The sequence below is a fragment of the Talpa europaea genome (genome assembly GCF_964194135.1).
Source record: "Talpa europaea genome assembly, chromosome: 15".
Lineage (NCBI taxonomy): Eukaryota > Metazoa > Chordata > Mammalia > Eulipotyphla > Talpidae > Talpa > Talpa europaea.
In genome coordinates, this window is record NC_140083.1 from 57857125 (window position 1) to 57877873 (window position 20749).

The following is a 20749-nucleotide window of genomic DNA, read 5'->3' on the forward strand; positions in this document are numbered from 1 at the left end:
TTATTCCCAAATATTTGATTTTTTTTGTTTCAATAACAAAAGGGATGGTCTTTTTGATTTCTTCTTCTTCAGATTTATTGTTTGTGTATAGGAAGGCTACTGACTTTCGTGTGTTGATTTTGTATCCTGCCACTTTACTGAACTGATTGATGAGTTGAATTAGCTTTTCTGTGGAGTTTTTGGGGTTCTCTATGTATAATATCATATCGTCTGCAAATAGTGATAGTTTGACTTCTTCTTTTCCTATTTGGATTCCTTGGATGTCTTTCTCTTGTCTTATTGCCCTGGCTAGGACTTCCAGTATTATATTGAAAAGCAATGGTGAGAGTGGACATCCTTGTCTTGTTCCAGATCTTAATGGAATTGCTTTCAGCTTTTCACCATTGAGAATGATACTGGCTGTTGGCTTGTCATAGATGGCCTTTATGATGTTGAGGTATGTTCCTTGTATCCCAAGAATTTCAAGGGCTTTTATCATGAATGGGTGTTGCACTTTGTCGAAAGCTTTCTCAGCATCTATTGATATTATCATATGGTTTTTATATTTCTTTTTGTTGATGTGTTGGATAACGTTGATTGATTTTCGGATGTTAAACCATCCTTGTGCCCCTGGAATGAATCCAACTTGGTCGTGGTGAATTATCTTATGGATACATTGTTGGATTCTGATAGCTAAAATTTTATTCAGGATTTTTGCATCAGTGTTCATTAGGGAGATTGGCCTGTAGTTTTCCTTTTTTGTGTTGTCCTTGTTCGGTTTTGGTATTAGTGTAATGTTGGCTTCATAGAACGTGTTTGGTATTGTCCCTTCCTTCTCAATTTTTTGGAAGAGTTTGTGAAGGATAGGCACTAATTCGTCTCTGAATGTTTGGTAGAATTCATTTGTAAATCCATCAGGTCCTGGGCTTTTGTTTTTGGGGAGGTTTTTGATTACCATTTCAATTTCGCTAATTGTAATTGGTCTGTTTAGGTGTTCTATTTCTTCTTTATCTAGCTTTGGGTGATTGTAGAGTTGTAGGAATTTGTCCATCTCCTCTAGATTGTTAAACTTGTTTCCATATAACTGTTCATAGTAGTTACTGATTATTCTTTTGATTTCTGCTGTGTCCGTTGTGATTTCTCCTCTTTCATTGATGATCCTGTTTATTTGTGCTTTCTCCCTTTTTTCCTTTGTGAGCCTGGCTAGGGGTTTGTCTATTTTATTGATTTTTTCAAAGAACCAGCTCTTGGTTTCATTGATCTTTTGGATTGTTTTTTTAGTTTCAATTTCATTTATTTCTGCTTTGGTTTTTATTATTTCTTTTCTTCTACTGGTTTTGGGGTTTTTTTGTTGTTCTTTTTCTAGATCTTTGAGCTTCGAGATTAGGTTGTTTCTTTGCGTTCTTTCTTGTTTCTTGATGTGAGCTTCTATTGCTATATATTTTCCTCTTATTACTGCTTTTGCTGCATCCCATACATTTAGGATATTGGTGTCCTCCTTGTCGTTCAATTCAAAAAATTTTTTAATTTCTTCTTTGATCTCCTCCTTAGTCCAATGGTCTTCCAGTAGTGTGGTTTTTAATCTCCATGAGGTAGGAAAGTTCCTTGCCTTCTTTTTATGGTTTATTTCTAGTTTGATGCCTTCATGGTCAGAAAAGATGGTTGATATGATTTCAATCTTGGTGTATCTGTTGATATTTGTCTTGTGCCCCAGTATGTGATCGATCCTGGAGAATGATCCGTGTGCGCTTGAGAAAAATGTGTACTCCATTTTTTTGGGGTTTAGTGTTCTATAGATGTCTGTTAAGCCCAATTGCTCTAGGTCTTTATTTAGAGCTTTGGTTTCTTTACTTATTTTTTGTCTTGTTGATCTATCCATTGTTGATAGTGGTGTGTTGAAGTCTCCCACTACGTATGTGTTTTCTCTGATGTCTGTTTTCAGAGAGGACAACAGTTGTCTGATATATTTTGGTGCTCCTTCGTTTGGTGAGTATATGTTAATGAGTGTTATTTCTTCTTGAAGTATTGTCCCCTTGATCATAATGTAGTGACCATTGGGGTCTCTTTTTATCTTTTTGAATTTGAAATCTGTTTTATCTGATATAAGTATAGCTGTTCCTGCTTTCTTTTTTGGTCCATTTGTTTGTAGGATTGTTTTCCATCCTTTAACTTTGAGCCTATTTTTATCTTTTGTAGCTAAATGTGTTTCCTGGAGACAGCAAAAGGTTGGGTTTTGTTTCTTAATCCAGGCTGCAACTCTGTGTCTTTTTATTGAAGAGTTTAGTCCATTTACATTTAGAGTTAATATTGATATGTTAACATCTGTATTTGCCATTGTGTTTGTCTTTCCTTTGATTTTATTTATTTATTCTTTTAATAACTTTTTTTTTTTTTTGTCCTTCTTTCATTGTTATTCGTCGCTCTGAGGTTCTGGCTTTAGGACTCCTTGTAGTATTTTTTGGAGTGGGGGTTTAGTTGCAATGAAATTCCGGAGTTTCTGTTTGTCTGGGAAGGTCCATATTCTTTCTTCAAAGAGGAAGGAGAGCTTTGCGGGATAGAGTATTCTTGGTTGGCATCTGTTTTCTTGGAGTCTGTTGACTATGTCCCTCCACTCTCTCCTTGCCCGTAGTGTTTCTTCGGAGAAGTCTGATGTCAGCCTGATTGGTTTTCCTTTGAATGTTATCTGTTTCTTCCCTCTTGCCAGCTTCATTATTTTTTCCTTGTCCTGGATTCTTGGGAGCTTTACTATTATGTGTCTTGCTGTATTTTTCCTTTCGTCGTGGAAGTTTGGTGTTCTTCTTGCTTCTTGTATATCAATTTTCAGCTCCTTCTTCACATTTGGGAAGTTCTCTTCAATTATCTCTTTGAATATTTTCTCTGTTCCTACATCTCTCTCCTCTCCTTCTGGTATTCCTATAACTCTTATATTTCCTTTCCTCATGGAGTCAGATAGTTCCCGAAGTCTTTCTTCGTTCTTTTTCCTTCGTACTTCTCTTTCCTTTTCTGTTTTGGTTCTTTTTATTTCTGTGTCTTCAAGATTACTTATTCGTTCTTCCATTTCATCTATTCTGCTTTCATTGCTTTTCCCAGAATTCTTTAGTTCTTCCATTAATTCTTTGATCTCCTGCATTTCTTTTACTTCCCTCTTTAGGGACTCAATTTCTTTCTTCTGACCATTGTTTTCCCTCTCTAGGGACTCAATTGCATTCTTCTGATCGTTGATTATTTTTCCCTTATCATTGTTTTCCTTTATGACTTCTGTCAGTTTTTTAATCACGGCAATTTTAAATTCTCTTTCTGGAAGGCTCAGAAATTCTTCCAAGTTATTGTCGTTGCAATCTGGGGGCTGGCTTTCTTTTTGTGGTGTGCTTTTTCTCTGGAGAGTTGCTAGGTTGCGTGTGGTTCTTCTCCTCCCTACTGTCTGTTTTCTAATTTGCCGTATGCGTTGGGACACTGTGTTGTTGGGACTTGCCGGCATCTTGGGTGGGCTTCTCTGTTCCCCTCTGGTTCTTCCAGGAGTCATCTGTCAGTTTCAAGCAGCCTTTACTGGAGAAAGGTCCCTGTTCTAAAATGCCGATGTGGGGACACACTCCCCTGTGCGCCTGGTCTGCCCCGGCGGTGGGTTCCTGCTCCCCTCTGGGCTTGGACTGCAGGCCAGAGGGGGTCTGGCGTGGGCGAACTTCCCCCGCTCACCTCTGGCTCCTGAGGAAGCCTTCTGCAGGTAGTCTTTACTGAAGAAATGTCCCTGTTCTAAAATGGTGATGTGGGACACACTCCCTGCGCTTCTGGTCTCAGGCACACTCTTCTGCGAGCCTGGTCTGCCCCGGCTGTGGGTGCTCGCTCTCCCTGTGGGCTCAGTCTACTTGTTTAGAAGGGGCCCGGTGTGGGCTAACTCCCCAGCTGGCCACTAGCTCCTTCAGTAGCCTGTGCTGGGGTCAAGTCGCTAGGTGGCACCAGAGATCTCTCCTAGAGCCCTTGGGGAGCTGATTTTCCACCCCGTGGGACAGGGAGCAGAGCGGGGATGGTAGGGTACACCTCAACGGCTTTGGGGTGCTGTGTCTGCCTTGTGCCCCACCGTCGTGGGGAACCCACGCCCCTAATTTCGTGCCCCGGGTCTCAGTTCCAAAGCCCTCAGTTCCAGGACGCGGGCTGTAGCCCAGATCAGTGGCGCGGGAATGGCGCCTTTTGGATCCCGCTCCCCTGCCTGGGCGCCTTGTTCCTGCTCACTCAGGGAGGGCCTCCGCCCGGGTCTCAGTTCCAAAGCCCTCAGTTCCAGGACGCGGGCTGTAGCCCAGATCAGTGGCGCGGGAATGGCGCCTTTTGAATCCCGCTCCCCTGCCTGGGCACCTTGTTCCTGCTCACTCAGGGAGGGCCTCTGCCGTCTCCCCGCAAGCCTAGGTCGCAGGCGCAGGGGCCTGGGCAGCTGCAATCCGAGCGCTGCTTTAGCGCAAGCTTACCGGGCGGCCGGGGCTGTGTGCTGGTGCTGGTCTCCTCCTGGGGGGCGGGGCTCTCTTTAATGGCGCGTGGAGCTCACCTCCGCGGTGGATCCTGCAGGGTTCGCCTCAGCTCCCGTTCACGGGGTGTGGTGGCTGAAATAGTTCCTTTCCACTCACAGTCCCGCTTGCTGCATCCGTTTTTCTTGTTGGGCGTTTTGGTTTGTTGTTTCCCTCGTCTCTGCCGGTCGGAGAGTGCCGCCTCTGTGGGCGGGGGAGGGGAGCAGGGTTCTGCGCTTCCCTCCCTTCTCGTCCTCTTTTATGGCAACTTTCTTCTTCGGGCAGTTTGCTGGAGTTGTCCGTTTATCTTCCGTGTCCCAGTTCTCACTGGGACCTGCCGCTTTTCCTCCCTATTAACTTTTTTTAATGGGAGATCTTACTCGCAGCGTCTCCTCGCCGCCATGTTGCTCCGCCCCTCTTCTTGCCCCTCTCAAATATGAATTTAATTGCATTTCTTCCTCTGTTTCTTACTTGTGGAAGACACCCCCTCCCCCTTTGGGAAGATATACTTTCTATTGCAAGTCTTTCAAAACTTCTCTACTCTTCAGAGGTGGCATATTGTAATTCATGCCTTTTAATATTTATTTTTCTGATGTTGATCATTTCTCCCTTTCCCTCATTTGTTAATTATGTGAATAGATACAGCCTCTTTGTGTTTTTATTTCCTCGTCATTAAGAGAGGAAAACTAATATTAATGGTCTGATATTAAATATTTTAATCCAAGAAAAGCCCCTTAAACTTTTTAAGGGACATACTTCTTTACTTAGCGAGAAAGAAGTTTCCATTACTCATATTCAAAAAGGGGAGTCATGTGAAATAGTGGAAAGTGACCTCAACATCACTGGAGAAGGCATGCCTTTGTCTTATCTGTCTCTGAATAACAGGGGTTGGTATGAAACAGTGCAACTCTGTCAGATTATTTTGCTGGGGACCAAACTATGTAGTAAAAATAGTTTGATGATGGTTGACTTGATCTGGTGATAAAAATAAAACTAGAGAAATAGCAAGGATCAATATTATTTAGTCTGTAGTGCATGAGTTTTCTTCCACAGCTGAGATTTTAGTAGGTTTTTTTTTTTTCCTAGCAGAGAGTTCAAGAATGTTTGCTGGTACAAGCCCAGAGAACTGATATTTTGTTTTGATAAAAAGTGCAAGACAATTTACTTTGACAGTCAACTGAGAGAAGTGAAACAGATATTCTTTCATGGCAATTAACAAATGTTACAAATAGATTTGGATTTTTTTAATTTTATTTTTATATTCCCCATACAATTGCAACCCCCTTATTTTGACCCCAATCCCTCCTTTTCCCGCCTCTCCCCCCCCCCCCCCAGTGTGTCTCTGGTTCATAGTTGTTTGTTGATTTTGCTTTTTTCTTTCTTACAGTTATTCTTTTTCCTGGTCCCTTATTTAGGTTTTCTAGATTCCTGCTATGAGTGAGACCATCTTGTATTTTTCTTTTTCTTTCTGGCTTATTTCTCTGAGCATGATCCCTTCCAGCGCCATCCATGTTGCTGCAAATTACATGTGTTTATCTTTTTTGAATGCTGAGTAATATTCCATTGTGTATATGTACCACTAGATTTTGATTCTTAATCCAGCGCCTTAGACCTCTAGGCCACGCTACCACGTGCTTTCCCAACTTAAAATCTAAATATGTAAATAAAACTATGAGTTGAGAAATATATTCATTATGAATTCTACAAATATAGCCCAATTTAGGAATTGTACCTACAGTTGTTCACCTTATTCACCAATGGAAATATAGTACATCACTACATCCTGAAACAAGCAGTATGCAGTTAAAAAGTGCAAATATCGCCATAGAAAGCATACTCAAAAAATGTTCAGCAAGAATTTCTAAGTAATTTTATATTTTGTCCAGTTTTGGTGAAATCTCTAAGATTGATGAGATTCATGCGTTCCCTTCCCCTACCTCCTTCTATCTGTATTATTCCAAAGGGGCGAAAGGTTTTTTTCCCCTGAATTCAGCACCTTAACTTCAATGTCATAATTGTTTTATCTTTTCTTCACTACAGTCTTACCTAAATACTGCTTGAATCTTCTCTGTAGAAAGCGTGCTAAATATGATCGCCAAAGAAGTACCAGATCTAAAAGGTTTACTTTCACATATGGCCTTTCACATATGTTTGGTAGTGTGTGTTTCTGTTGGGAAGAAAAGCTGATTATATATCAATCACTAGGTAGTGGGATCACACCAGATTGTTATTGCTTAGGGTGGGGTTTTTCAAATTATTTACATTTTGGATCAGATCAATCTCTGTTGTGGGGAGTTGGTCCTGTGTATTGTAGACGGTTTAACCCCTACCTTACAGATGCCGGTGGCAGAACTCCTTCCATTCCAATTGTAGCAGCCGAAAATGTTGCCAGACATTGGTAAATGTCTGTGGGGAGTTAAAATTGTTCTTACAGAGCCACTGCCTAGAGCCCTTGTGCTAATTTTATATACTTCTCAGAAAACTGGTATTAACTTGGTTTTGTATGAGAAAAATGCCTTCATATATGGCAGGGGGCTACTTTGACTTCCTTCTTGAAAAACAAGTATCAAATCTAGGATCCTGGGGTTTCAAGTTACCTCTCTTTTTTTTTCCAATTCTCTCTCTTCCAAGATTGCAATTTAGGGATCTCTATCTGCCTTCTACTTTTCTTCTTACACATCATAGTTCCCATTTTTCTGGTATAAAACTAATCACTATTTATTGTTCATAAACTATATATCAAACATGTTTATATGGGGCTGAAGTTTTAATTCCTGCCCTTGTAGAACTTAGCATGTAAGGAATGGGTAGAAATAGTGGGTGTTAGAATCCACAGCTCTACACATCTTGCTGGTAGTCCTCTGCAGCCAGCACATGACAGTGGTATGTCAGGCTGTGCTCACAGAGAAGAAGAATTATGTTAGTTCAGTGGAACACTTTGTTTTTATTATGGACTCATCTATGCCTTTATTGAAAAATCATCAGTAGTCTCTGGAATATTTTGAGACTATGGTATCCAGTTTAGCGATCCCAGAATGACCATTTATTTTTATCAAATTTTGTCAGTGCTCTTGTGAAGGGATGCCGATGTCTGGAAATTGACTGCTGGGATGGATCACAAAATGAACCTGTTGTTTACCATGGTTACACCCTCACCAGCAAACTTCTGTTTAAAACTGTTATCCAAGCGATACAGAAATATGCATTCCTAGTATGTGCATGTCTTTGTTAAATTATACTTACTTAAACTTATTATAAATTACTTGTTTCAAAATCCTGTAATGCATCACCTAAGTTTATGTGTTTATCTTTTTGTAAAAGAAAAAGTCAATGAGAATTTTTAATGATAACATGTATACCTTCTGTATATGTGGGAGAGACCTGTATAACTGAGCAACTTACCCATGTGGCTTCAGACACTAACTTAAATAGTCTAGTTAAGACAAGAGAGGTTGGGGAAGAGGAAATTTGGGTGGGTTCAGTAATATTTCAGATTTTGGATATGATATGTTTATGGGCAGTGAAATCCATGTAGTTAAAGCATATAGTATACAGAATATAGTATATATGTAGCATACAGTATCCATATAGAAGTATATAGTTCAAGGTAACTTTATTACACTTAATTTTAACATATTTCATGAAACTTCTTTTTTAATTATAAAATATATATAATATGTGTATGTTATGTCACAAGGAAAAATACATTTTCTGATCCTAATTATGGCCAAAAAAGTTTGAAAATACTGGTCTTTATAATAGTAAATATTTTACCAATATTCTACTATTTTACTTTGCTTTAAGACACAAAAATATGTCAGAAATGTACTATCTCAGTTATTGATAATTTGAATATGATGACAGCTATTCATGTAGCAAAGGACATTTAGAAATTTACTTTTGATTCAAAGATCTGGATTATTTCTGAAACTTCTAACTTCAGTTTATTAATCCTAGTATATAAAATGAGAAGATTTTAACAATCACTCGTTTTTGAATAATACTTGGTCCCATTTCCAACTGTGACTAGTTGAGTATGTGTAGACATGTAAAATTATTTGGTAAACTTAGTATATTTGATTTTGTTCTTAAGTACATCCATTATAGTATAGTTAAACTGATCTAACAAAATCAGTGTTTAAGCAATGTTAAACTTACAAATCTGATAACCCTAATGTTTTCCCCCAAAGTCAATAAATTATTTGTAAACACAAGCTTAAAATCACAGATCTGAATCAGTTTCTCTAGTGTATTAGAATTACACTATAAAATGCCAAATATCCACAAAATATAAAATATGATTTTTTCTTTTTTTAATTATTTTTTTAAAGATAGATTTATTTATTTTATTTATACAAGAGCAGGGGTACAGGCCAGGGTGGGAGGATTCACCAGAGATAGAGCAAAGAACAGAACAGGCAGACTGACGAAATACACTGCTGAGGGGAGCATCGGGCAAGACAGGAGAGGTCTGCCGCCCAATGTGGGTTGCTCCGAGGCTGATAGGGATCGAAACGGCACTGCAGAGGCTGCGGACAGCTTCACAGCGCTGTGCTCAACTGCCTGTGCCACCAGGGATGCCCAAAATATGAATTTTTCTTTATATAAACTCAAAAATAATTTATTTAAAGAGTACTTATTTAGCAAAGGTACTAAACATTAAATGTAGGTTTAATACTGATTAAGTGCTTCTATTAATTGCACTATAGCTGTTGAGTTGTTCTGATCAATAACTGTAGTAATGGTTAATTTTTTAGACATCTGACTACCCGGTGGTGCTCTCTTTAGAAAATCATTGTTCCCCTTCCCAACAAGAAGTGATGGCAGACAATTTGCAATCTGTTTTTGGAGATGCCTTGCTTTCTGATATGCTTGATGATTTTCCAGACAAGCTACCTTCCCCAGAGGTAACATTTTGTTTGAGAACTTCAGGTTATGAAAAAAAAAAGAAGATAAAGTATGTCACTATGTATTGGCCTTTAAGACTAAGCTAGAAATCAGAGGAAATGGGTAGTTTTGATTATTTATAGAAGTGTATCTTTACAGTGTGTTGCCTGGGAAATGTTCCTGTGAGCATTTAGGTGAATATATTTTGATAAAGAGAAAATGGAGCTATATGTATGTACAACCTCACATTTCACTGTGTATCATATCCCATGAAGCCAGAATTTCAAGTTTGTTAATATAAGAATATAGGAATTTCATATTTTTTTAATAGGCAAAAGACTGAGAAAGTGGCAATGACCTAGGTTATCAGTAAAGTCCTTGCCAGATCCCTCAGCACTGGAGTGGCAGGTTTTCCTCCCTCTTTTCTATTAACCTGTGTCTACAGGTCCCTTTCTATCTTCAGTTGAGATACTCAAGTATTTGATTTAAAAAAATACCCCCACTCTTAGGATTTCAGTTCTCTCTCCAGCTAGCTGTTTGTTTTATTAATCCCTGTCTCAGGCCAAATTTCCATCTCCTCGCAACCTACCCATCAGTCTTTCTCTTCCACCTGCACCATAGTCAGTATCTAATGGTCATCAGTGGCTTTCCTTCGAGTAAACTCTAGTGGACCTGTGTCAGTCTTCATCTGACTTGTTCCCTGTATGGCATTCACTACCATGGAACTCTCCCTCCTTTCCTTGAAACACTATCCTTGAGCTTCATTTTCTTTACTTTTCCCCATTCCACTCTGGCCATTCCCCCTTAGTTTCCTTCACTGGCTCTAAGTTTTATCAGCCGATGAGTGAACTTTTTCTTTCCTTACATGCTAACAGTGTCCAACAACCCAGTAGTTTAGTTTTGACATGTCATTTTTTCATTAGATAGAGCAATGTGTTTTATATGTTTTTATATCTGAATATTTCACTTTATATTTGTCTTTATTTAAATGGACAATTTAAAGTATTGTGATAATAATAACAAGAAGTATAGGAATCATGATAGAATTAAAATGGACAAAAAATAGATTGAACAAATACAAAACTGTGGCTCTTGGACTTTATAGAATTGGTCACTCACTAAATGTGTCCAGCTTTGACAGAAGAGAAATATTTAAGAACTTATGCAAAATGCCAGCAACATATCATTAAAGATTTAATATAAGAGTCATGGTCTAATACAGAAATGATAAAAAGGTTTAGCTTTCTAGGAATGGAATCCTCCCTCCTACTACTTATAAGTCTGTCTTTTAGCAGTCAGAGATATATGATGATATAAAGTTAGGAGACACTTTCCAATGAGTAAATGAAGCATTAGAGATGAAGTCATTTTGTCATACTGCACTCAGTCTTCAGTGTATAAGAGAATGCCTGCAGACTTGTTTAACACACATAATTCCAGTTCCACTAAACAAGAATCTCTAAATTTGAAGTAGATCTGAGTTATCTGTTCCTTTAACAGGCACTCTTTTTTTTTTCCCTTTAACAGGCATTCTGGGTGATGCTTTTGATAAAGGTAGTTGCACTCTGCAATAGAAGGGTGGTGGGGAAAGGAGAAGACCCGAGGTGATGGGGAGTGGAAGTGGGTACCTGAGGATGACAAAGAGAAGGAGCAATCAGATTGAAGGAAAGAAATTTACTTCACAATCCAGATTTCAGCAGCATTGTATACAACATAATAGTCATTTAATAAGTATATTTGATAAGGTAGTAAATATTTGAAAAGGAAAGGAATAACTATGGGCATAAAGGGAACAAGAAAGCTTTGGATTTAGAACAAGTGACCCTGGTGGTGAATTTTGTTATGTTCCTAGTTTTGGTGGACAGGAACTATTATGTTGGTGATGCTGTTACAGGGCAGGGAGAGGGGCAGCCCAAACCCTGCAAACCTGCCTATTCTAAATGGGTTCTGCCATCCGCCGCATCAACACAAAACATATGAGACTTTAGTGGGAAGGAACTTTAATAAAACTAGGAAACAATACAGGAAAGGCAAAGAGTCTAGTTTCTAAATGAAGCACCCAAAGTTACCCGTCCCCTCGTGGGTAAAAGTCCATCCATATTTGATCGGCCCAGAGCAAGGCCCCAAAGCCTGCCACAAGTCTAAAGTATCTTCCAGTGGGGACCCACAGAAAAGGGTCAGAAACAACCAGACAAGCCTGGAAGGAAAAGAGCAAAATCAAAATCAAGATAAAAGTTGCCATTGTCACCTCCCCACGGGTCTCACCCACATCTGTGTCACCCAGTCCACGACCAAAAGACAAGTGCAGTTTCTTCACGTGTCTCTAGGCTCCATGCGCCTCCTCCAGGTCTCCTTCTGGCTCCATGCTGCTTCCTTCCTTCCTCAGTCTCCTCTGCAGCCTCTTCTCTTCCTGCTCAGCTCCACCCTCCATTTGGGTGGGGCAGGGAACCTGGAACCTCCCCCTTTCCTGGGGACCACCCTGTTACAATGCTTTTGTGTGATTCAGTTGAGATGTGAAGGTTGTTTACTAATCTTTCATTTAAACTCAGTCTATGTGATATTGCTATAGATAATACTACCCACTTGATGCCATGTAATACTTTGTAATAAGAGAGTAATGACCTCACAGTATAACTACCAGAAGTTGTAATAGTCTAACCTCTGTAACATTGCTAGTATTTTAATGTGTCCCTATAAACACTTTTCAAGTATTTTAATTAATGTGAACTGTAGTCATGTAAGGAATGTAAGAGAAATGAAATTACAGTCAGTCACAATCACAATAGTCTTATTTGGGGTAAATTTTTATCAGTATCATCAATAATGTCCCTGGATCTATCACAGTATTTATAGGGGTGTGAAAAAGATAGAACTCTTGCACATCTTGCTACTGTGGACTAATTGAAAACACAACAAAAGACTTTTCAATCACTGTCACAAATGCAAACTTAACCTGTAAATGTGTAACTGTATTTCTCTTTCATATTGTTTCTATAGGCATTAAAATTTAAAATATTAGTTAAAAATAAGAAAATGGGAACCTTAAAAGAAACCCGGGAAAGGAAAGGTTATAATAAACATGGTCAGATAGCGGAATATGAAGAAGAGGAGGATCAAGAGGAGGAAGACTACAAAATTAAAGAATCGGAATATAGTCTAGTAAAGCAAGCAGAATCAAGTTCAGCTGGATTACCACTTTTCAGGAAAAAGAGGGTGAGATTTCTGCTTTGTGAAAATCTAATAAATGATTAAGAGGTATCTTAATTTGTTATTAAGAATTTAAAAATGTGGGGTGGGGGGGTGGAAAAATCTTTTTCCTCTTTCTGGAAATTCTATTACTTAAAATTTGTTTGGAAAAATTTGTAGTGGAAAAAATTTTAACAGTTGTCTCTTTGTGAATTGTTTTTAAATTTTTTCTCTATAGTCAATAAATATTAAGCATCTTATATGCAAGGTACTGTGCAGCATACAGGTAGAGATAAGCAACATAATGTTCCTGCCCTCAAGGAGATCATACTGTCAAATACAAGAACATCACTTTATCATACACAGTACTATGAGCATATCAATTAGTATAATTAAAAAGCATATCAGGTTGCAAGTGATATAAAGCCATTTCATCTGGTTTAAGTAAAATGTGAATTAATTAATTGGCCCACATAAACACAAAATTCAGGGAAAGGGATTATAATTTCAAGAACTACTTTGTGTAATACAACAAGCAAAGCTTGCAGAAATTTCTTTCGCCAACTTTGGTCTCACTTTCTCTTTATTTATACAAGACTTTGCAAAGCTTTGGCTTCATATACTTTCAGGTTCAAATGCAGTGGTGGGCTTAGCTATTTCTCGGCTCACCAAACAAATTCTTTATGTTCAGTGACTATGCTCCAGATTTGTGCAAATCCCTGAACCAGTATCACCAGGGTGGTGCAAGGCTGATTAGCTAGTCCCCAGCTACATTTATGATACTTAAACACATTGCCTGAGCTTGAAAAAGAATGTTTCCTAGAAACAAACCATGGAGAGGGGTTAACAGAGGAATATAGGTTATAGATGCTGGGCTGTAAATGAGCAAATGTACAGTATACAGAAGTTATCCCAAAATAATTGATCACACTGAGAACATACTTAGTCATGACCAAAATTCCTAAATTTATAAAATTTATGAGAATTAACTGAGATCTGCGGAGAAAGGAAATATTTACAATTGTCTTCCATACCTATTACATTAATTGGCATTTTAGATTTAGCTGTCTCATATTAACATTAAGCAGTATATTCATTAAAAACCCATAAAAATATTTTTAGGAGATATAAAAAATAAAATCATTGATGTGATAGCATATTTTCTTTATTGGAAAAGCAAGTTTTCAATGATCAGTGCAAAAATGTGAAATTGTGGTATTTTATTTCACACTTCAAAGGGAAAAGTGGCTCTGGCCTTATCTGATCTTGTCATTTATACTAAAGCTGAGAAATTCAGAAGCTTTCAACATTCAAAACTATATCAACAATTTAATGAAACTAATTCTATTGGGGAGACACAAGCCCGGAAACTTTGCAAGTTGAGAGGTAAATTCTCATGATTCAAATAGATGAAGTTGTATTCATTGCTCTGGTATTAAGATTGGTCAATGATATTTATTTAAAAAAAACAACACTATTTTATCATGATATTTTTATTTAACATTATATTTAATAAGACAATATATGACTAAGGTGACATTAAGTTGTATTTTATAAAACTCAACCATTAATTTGTTTAACTCAGGAAATTTTGACTGAGGATATCTAGTATGGACACTTTGCTGGGTGGGGATGCAGTGAGTTGAGTGACAAGGCTGCAGAAATAGGAAGATCCTAATGGCAAGGAACTTTTGCAAGTCAAGTTGTCCTGAATCAAAGATGAACAGGATAAAGAGTGAAATTTCAGGTGTCACATGAGCCCCTGTGTGTTTCTGAAAGTTGTCTGAGATACAGCAGGAGGTAAGACTGTAGGCAGGGAAGAGGTGATGAATCTGACAATGGTGAGAATAGAGTGAGGGTGAGCTACGTGGATTCAGTAGACATCTCAGAGTCAGAGTCAAATAGACCTGGAAGCCGATGTCTGTGGTGAAAGGAGCAAGAGATACCACCCAGGTCAGACTAATTGATGACTGTGCTGTGTGTGTAGACATACCTTTTGTCTTAATCTTCTTTTCACTCTCTTTTGAGTCTAAATCTGAGGTGGGTTATTCTGTTTGGTAGAGCCCAAATGCAAGAGACCTGCTTGAGAAAGAGAATGGGAAACAGACTTTTCCTCCTTCATAGGTATATGTGGCAAGGAATATCCTCAAATTAAAAGGGATGGGCAATTAACTCAACACTCAGGTGATTCCAAAGCCTTCTAAAACATTAACATCTAAACATCTGAAAATAACAACTTACCATGTTGCATAGAAATAACTTGGCAGGAAATTCGGTATCTGCAACTGCTCATAAAAAAGCTGTTGGTGGGTCTCCTTGATGGCACAGTGGTTGAGCACTGGGCTGCGAAGCTACCCGCAGCCTCTGCAATACTGGTTCCATCCCGAGCCACCGGTGAGGGTCCCACATGGTGCGCAGACCTCTCCTGCTGGGCCTGCTGCTCCCCTCAGCAGTGTACTTCATCAGTCTGCCTGTTCTGCTCCTCGCTCTGGCTATGGTGAATTCTCTCACCCTCCCGTGCTTCTGACTGTACCCAGTGCTTGTATAAATAAATAAATAAATCTTAAAAAAAAAAAAAGCTGATGGCTGTTTGGAGATGCTGATTCTTACATATTTGTTGTTTAACCTTGTTGGGCTGGCTTCTGGAGCCCGAGGAGCTTTGATAAACTATCATTTTCTCAATTATTAGAGAGATCTTGGATATTTTGAAATATCATTTTGTCAAACTACCTATTAGAGAGATCTTGGATATTTTAGGGCTTTTTAAAAACCAACTGTGGATGGTGACCAGAAATAGAATTGTTGGTGGGGTTGGGGAGATGCTATGGTGTTAAGTATTTAGATCACAATTGGATAATTTTAAGATTTCTTTCTACCCTGAGAGCCTGTTAAGTATTCAACTAGATTAACTTGTTTGCCACCATATATCTTTGTGTGATATACTTTCTCTTCTGTGCTAATATGGATACCAAAGTGAAAAAAAGATGAAAGGGGAAAAATATTACTTTAGTATTTTTTTGAACATGCATTTTATTCTGGAACTTTAAATATTGTTATATTAAAGTGAAATTGAATAGGAAAAGAATAGGAAAAGGATAGGAGGAATGTTATCTAGTCATTTTTTTCCTCAAGCAAATAATTAGTATATATAAAATTAATGAAAATTATTAACATCTCTATAACAGTGAATAATGTTAAACATAAAGACATTTATTTTGATTTCTATGAATTGCAAATATTTTTGTCAAGATAATACATATCAATATAATAAGTATAGGCATAGTAATTCATTTATGTGAAATATTTTTTTAGCCCCAGAGTTTATTCTTCATACCAGGAAATTCATAACCAGAATATATCCTAGAGCAATGAGAACTGATTCTTCTAATTTTAATCCTCAAGAATTTTGGAATATAGGTTGTCAAATGGGTAAGTTACATATTGATTTTTTTTTGCAAAAATTAATCTCTTATGACTTAAAGCTTCATGTAAAGAAGTTCTTATGAACTTTTTTTTTTGCCTTGTGTGTTTTGTAGTCCAGCAATGATGATGAATTGTTGGTTTTAAGAGTTGAGGTTCTCTTAAATGGGTTGGAGAGGAAATTAAGTTAGAGTTGGCGGCATTGAGGTTAAAATTCATAAATAGTTAATAGGGGGAGTGTAGGATGGGGAAAGGAAAACAAATTGGACATGAGAGGGCAATGAAGATCAAGTCCTTTGCTGGTAGGATTTGCTAAAGGTTTCTTCAAATGAAGTGAACTCTATCTATTATACTCTACACTGAATTCTGCATTCATACTATTGAAAAATGACTAAGATTGCTATTTGTTCTTATCAGACTCCCCCTATTCTGAACTGACCAGCTAGTTTAACACTAATATTTGCACATCAGAAAGTGCCCAGTGTTACCCCTTCTGCTACTGAATTGTGGAAACACCCATAGGTTTTCAAGGAGGGAGTGAGTGGGGTCAGGATGATATGCAGGAGTGGTGGTGGTGTAGGGTAGAAGGTGATACTGTGCATAAACAGTGCCTATTTAGCAGCCTATGTGGATATATTTCTATATTTTAACAACAGTCATTGCTATGCCTGTTTCTCACTTTCTCCTAAATGATAAAAGTACCTCTTTGGAGCTGAAAGTTTATGATATAGTTGGTATCTTCCCTTCCAGCATTTAATGTTCTCATTTTCTTTATCCCCATATTTCTTAAATGTTATCTGACATGTACATTGTTATACTATAATCTATTCTGTGTACCATTTTGATTTTTTAACTCAAACTGATATAATTACATACTAAGTTTCGAAACTCACTTTCATAAGTTAATATAGACAAGGCAGGAGAAAATGTTTAAAATAATGAGATTTTTGACTAATGATGTTTATTCTTAAGATGTTTGAAGATATATCAGCCATGGTTGGGTTTTCAGTTAATCATTTAACTGTGTTTCTTTAGCAGTATTCTCTATTTCTTGACAATGGCAAAATTCTTTTTTTCTCACAGTGGCCTTAAATTTCCAGACTCCTGGCCTGCCTATGGATCTTCAAAATGGGAAATTTTTAGATAATGGTGGTTCTGGGTATATTTTGAAACCAGAGTTCCTAAGAAATACTGAATCAAATTTTGATCCAAATAAAGCACCAGTAGACAGTAATCCAGTTACACTTACAATAAGGGTAAGATTAACTTTTACCTTTTTTAAAATTATATAAACTAGATGGTATACAATAAAATTTAAATTTAAATTTTCTTTAATATCTTTTAAATTTCTATTTTTAAAGTGCTATAGAGAGGTGATATTTCATATTTACATATCTAAAAAATGTTTGATGACTTTCTGCATGATTCCTGCCTGTAAGTAGAAATTTTGAGGTTACAACCTGCTTTAACTACAAGGTCTATTTATAGTATTCTACTATTTTTAGGCATTTAATATTATGATAGAATAGTCAGAATTCAATACACAAATAATTACCTTGTAGATGTATTTTTTTTTCCTCCTTAACTTTAAAAAATTTAATAGGAAATTCTGGTTGTTTGTTTTTCACTAATCTTCAAAACTATATTTTTGCAATTCAGGATTTATTTGATTACTTAGAAACGAAAAGTATACCTATGCTTTTCCTGAGTATCTGTCTTCCATGTTTACTGATTTCATCTCAACTTTATCACTTTGCTTTTCCCTCTACATGTGATTTTCCTCTGTATTTGATTTCATTCTTTATTGGTTCTAATGCAGATATATATTATTTCTCCTGTTATTAGTTCCCCTAATAATTATTTACCTCATATTGCTGCTTACTTATTTTTCTCTGTATCCTAGCTTGCATCCTCCCTGCAGTACTGTCTTATCATTTCAACTTTCATCTTTTGTTTTATTATGCCCTGTGTAATTTCATCAAGAATAAAATAGTTGTTTAAAATTTGTTTCCAATAGTAAAAGCTTTTCAAAAGCTTTATTCTTCTATAATCTAGTGCCATATTTATTTCTTTTTTAAAATATCACTGAAACTTTTGAACAACCCCTAGTGTTTCCTCTCCACTTAATTATAAATAATGGTATTTTAGATTACTGTAATCATATTTTATCGGCGCCTGTTGTTTACAAATAAATTGGGTGTGTATGGTCTTTTGATTCTTCTATTTAGCTAGCTGCTCCTAGAACCACATGAAACATCTCAGATTTTTCAGTTTTGGTAAATTGCTGCCCCTGTACAGGTTTACTGTGTCCAAGTTATGACATAGTGCAGTCTGTGGGCTGAGAGGCTCTTCTGTTCCTGCTACCTAACGTCAAAGTACAGGAAACGCTCCAACCCTTCTCAGTTCCTCTGCTTGCAGCCCCTTCCTCTACTGTCAGCATCATGGGGCTGGCGGAACCATTCTCTACCTCTTCAGACCTTAACCTTTTGTCCCAACTGAGAAAGAGAGGTTTAAGTGCTGTTTTCCAGAAATTAATGTGGAAGGAGAGTATAAGCAAGAATGAAAGGGATGGAAATGATTCTGGCCACCACAAGAAATAGTGCCGATGAAATATGAAAGCTGACTTTTCTCCAGGCTGTTAGAGATTTTGTGACTCTCAAGTAGGAGCCTATAGTGGCAGAGTAGAAAGAGCTTATGACATCGATGTTGCTAAGAACTGATTAGTTAGCATTCTTTCTAAGGCTGGGTGTAACATTCACCATTAATCTTACTTTACAATATTACTACAACTTGGGCATCTATTTTGTATTTTTTAATACAAAAATTTTTTAAATATAAAAAAATAACCTTTACTTTTTTTAGTTGTTATGTAAGTTAGAGAGCCTACATTAATGTTTTGATTTCCTTTAATGCCTTTTAAAATTTCTGTTAATCTTTTCAGGTAGTATAGGTGGGTGGTATTTCTACATCCTTCCATGTTTGGAAGATTTCTGGCTGTGGCATTTTTGCATGAGCGAAAAAATACAATAAGTTACACTGTTCTAGTGGTCTTAATCTAGAATGACTGGTCTAGTTGTTCTAGGGAGGAAGGATAAACTTTCTGAGTTCCCTTCCTGCTCCAAACAAGTCTTGTTGCTTTCCTTCCCGGGGTGGTCTTCTCTCCTTACCCGCTTCCTCCCAAGTAATTTCATTTCCTTTCTTGGTTCCTCTTTCTCTACCTGTTCCTCTTCCTGCCCCGAAAACATTCATGATACTTTTGGCTTTTTCTTAACCCTCATCTCAAACTAAACATTTTCCTTGTTTCTTTTATACACATTCATGGTTTCAACAGCAACAATGCTCAAACCTATATGACCTCATATTTGGAATATAAAGGCATCTTTACAGTAGTCTACTATATTTAATCACTGTTCTGTCAAACTGAAAATATTAAAACCTGAACATCTTTTCCTAGTCAAATCTACTTCTATCTAATTTAAATTTCATTGAACTGGGCTGGATTGGCTAGCTTAGTTCAGGCTGGCAAAATTGGAGCCATTTTTCTCTTCTTTATCTCCATCACTTCCCATATTCAATCCACCTTTAAATTCTATCCTTCTCCTAAATGTTGCCCACATCCATTTTCTTGGTCTGATATCTCAACTGTGGCTGTAATTTTTTAAGGCATTTGCCATTACATCTATTTCTTTGGCTTCTAAGTGGCTTTCAGGTAAACTGCCTCAGTCCTCCTAATCTATCTTTCATAAATTGACCCTGTGACTTTTTGCTGTGATGTTAATCTTATCACATTTAATTAATAATTATTTCCTGATTTCCTGATTTTTTCTCTTTTTTTTTAAATCAGGTCTTGGTCTACTTCTCTAGTCCTATCTCTACTATATCCAGCCTTTCATCCTATTCTGTAACCATAAGAAATTTGGAAGTTGGAGCCTTTTCTGCCTATGATGACACCACTATGTATTGCATATCTATTTCCTTTGACAGGATTCTTTTTCTAGCTTTCACTTGCCTATTGTGTTCTGACTAATTTTTCAAGGCTTAAGAGTCACTTCTTTTTTAAAGCTTTTCCCTATGCTAAATTGTAGTCTATTTTTGTAGTCTTCTGTTTTTATATAACATCCTGTGTAAACGTATATTATGGCTTTTAGCACAGTGCATTATACTTATTTATTTTTTGTGCTTGTTTTTTTCCCCCTTGTGTCTGAGGATTCTTTAAGGCTAAATCCAATGTTTTTGATTAATCCTTATTCAGGATGCCTGATAAAAATATATGCTCATGCTTATTAGGTTGGCTTAATGAATGATGTCTTTTACAAGTTGACAGTAGTTCAAAGGACATATGTGCCCTTTAACTGGGGAAGAAAGGATGAAGGATGCACAGATGTTTACAAATGATGCCTGTTTAGTTTCTGAGAAATGTCAGTCATGTAGGGGAGTAAGAAGCATGGAATGAAGCAGGTAGGGTTAATGACTCTCCCAGGAAGTTATTGTTATGGCCATGAGTGTCTTTCCCTTCATCACTCTTGGAAAGTTTGTGGCATTAACACGTGAGGTCTTAAGTTGTGGAGAGCATGGTTTAGAAACCAAAAGATCAAGTTGTACCTTTAGCTTTCTTATGCCCTTGATGCAGTCACTCAGTTTTTCTGGTTTACTCTCTGTCATCTGCAAACTGAGAGTTTTGTACTAAGTTATTTTCAAGTTTATAAAAAGCATGGAACCATTTTCTGAGGTCAAGATATGATGCATAGAGCCGTAGATGAAAGCAAAGCCACTCTGGTTGACAA

At 37.2% G+C, this 20749-nt stretch overlaps 1 protein-coding gene across 1 annotated transcript in view; it reads left to right on the forward strand.

The window, feature by feature from the left end:
- The window catches only part of PLCZ1 (phospholipase C zeta 1), a gene marked incomplete at both ends in the record, with an annotated part of 43331 nt that overhangs the window by 15092 nt on the left and 7490 nt on the right, over positions 1-20749 (forward strand). The window contains 6 exons of the mRNA XM_084256016.1: positions 7539-7683; positions 9230-9379; positions 12357-12572; positions 13784-13931; positions 15858-15974; positions 17049-17221. Of these exons, the coding sequence (XP_084112142.1) occupies positions 7539-7683; positions 9230-9379; positions 12357-12572; positions 13784-13931; positions 15858-15974; positions 17049-17221 (949 nt within the window). The remainder of the gene's footprint in view (positions 1-7538; positions 7684-9229; positions 9380-12356; positions 12573-13783; positions 13932-15857; positions 15975-17048; positions 17222-20749) is intronic.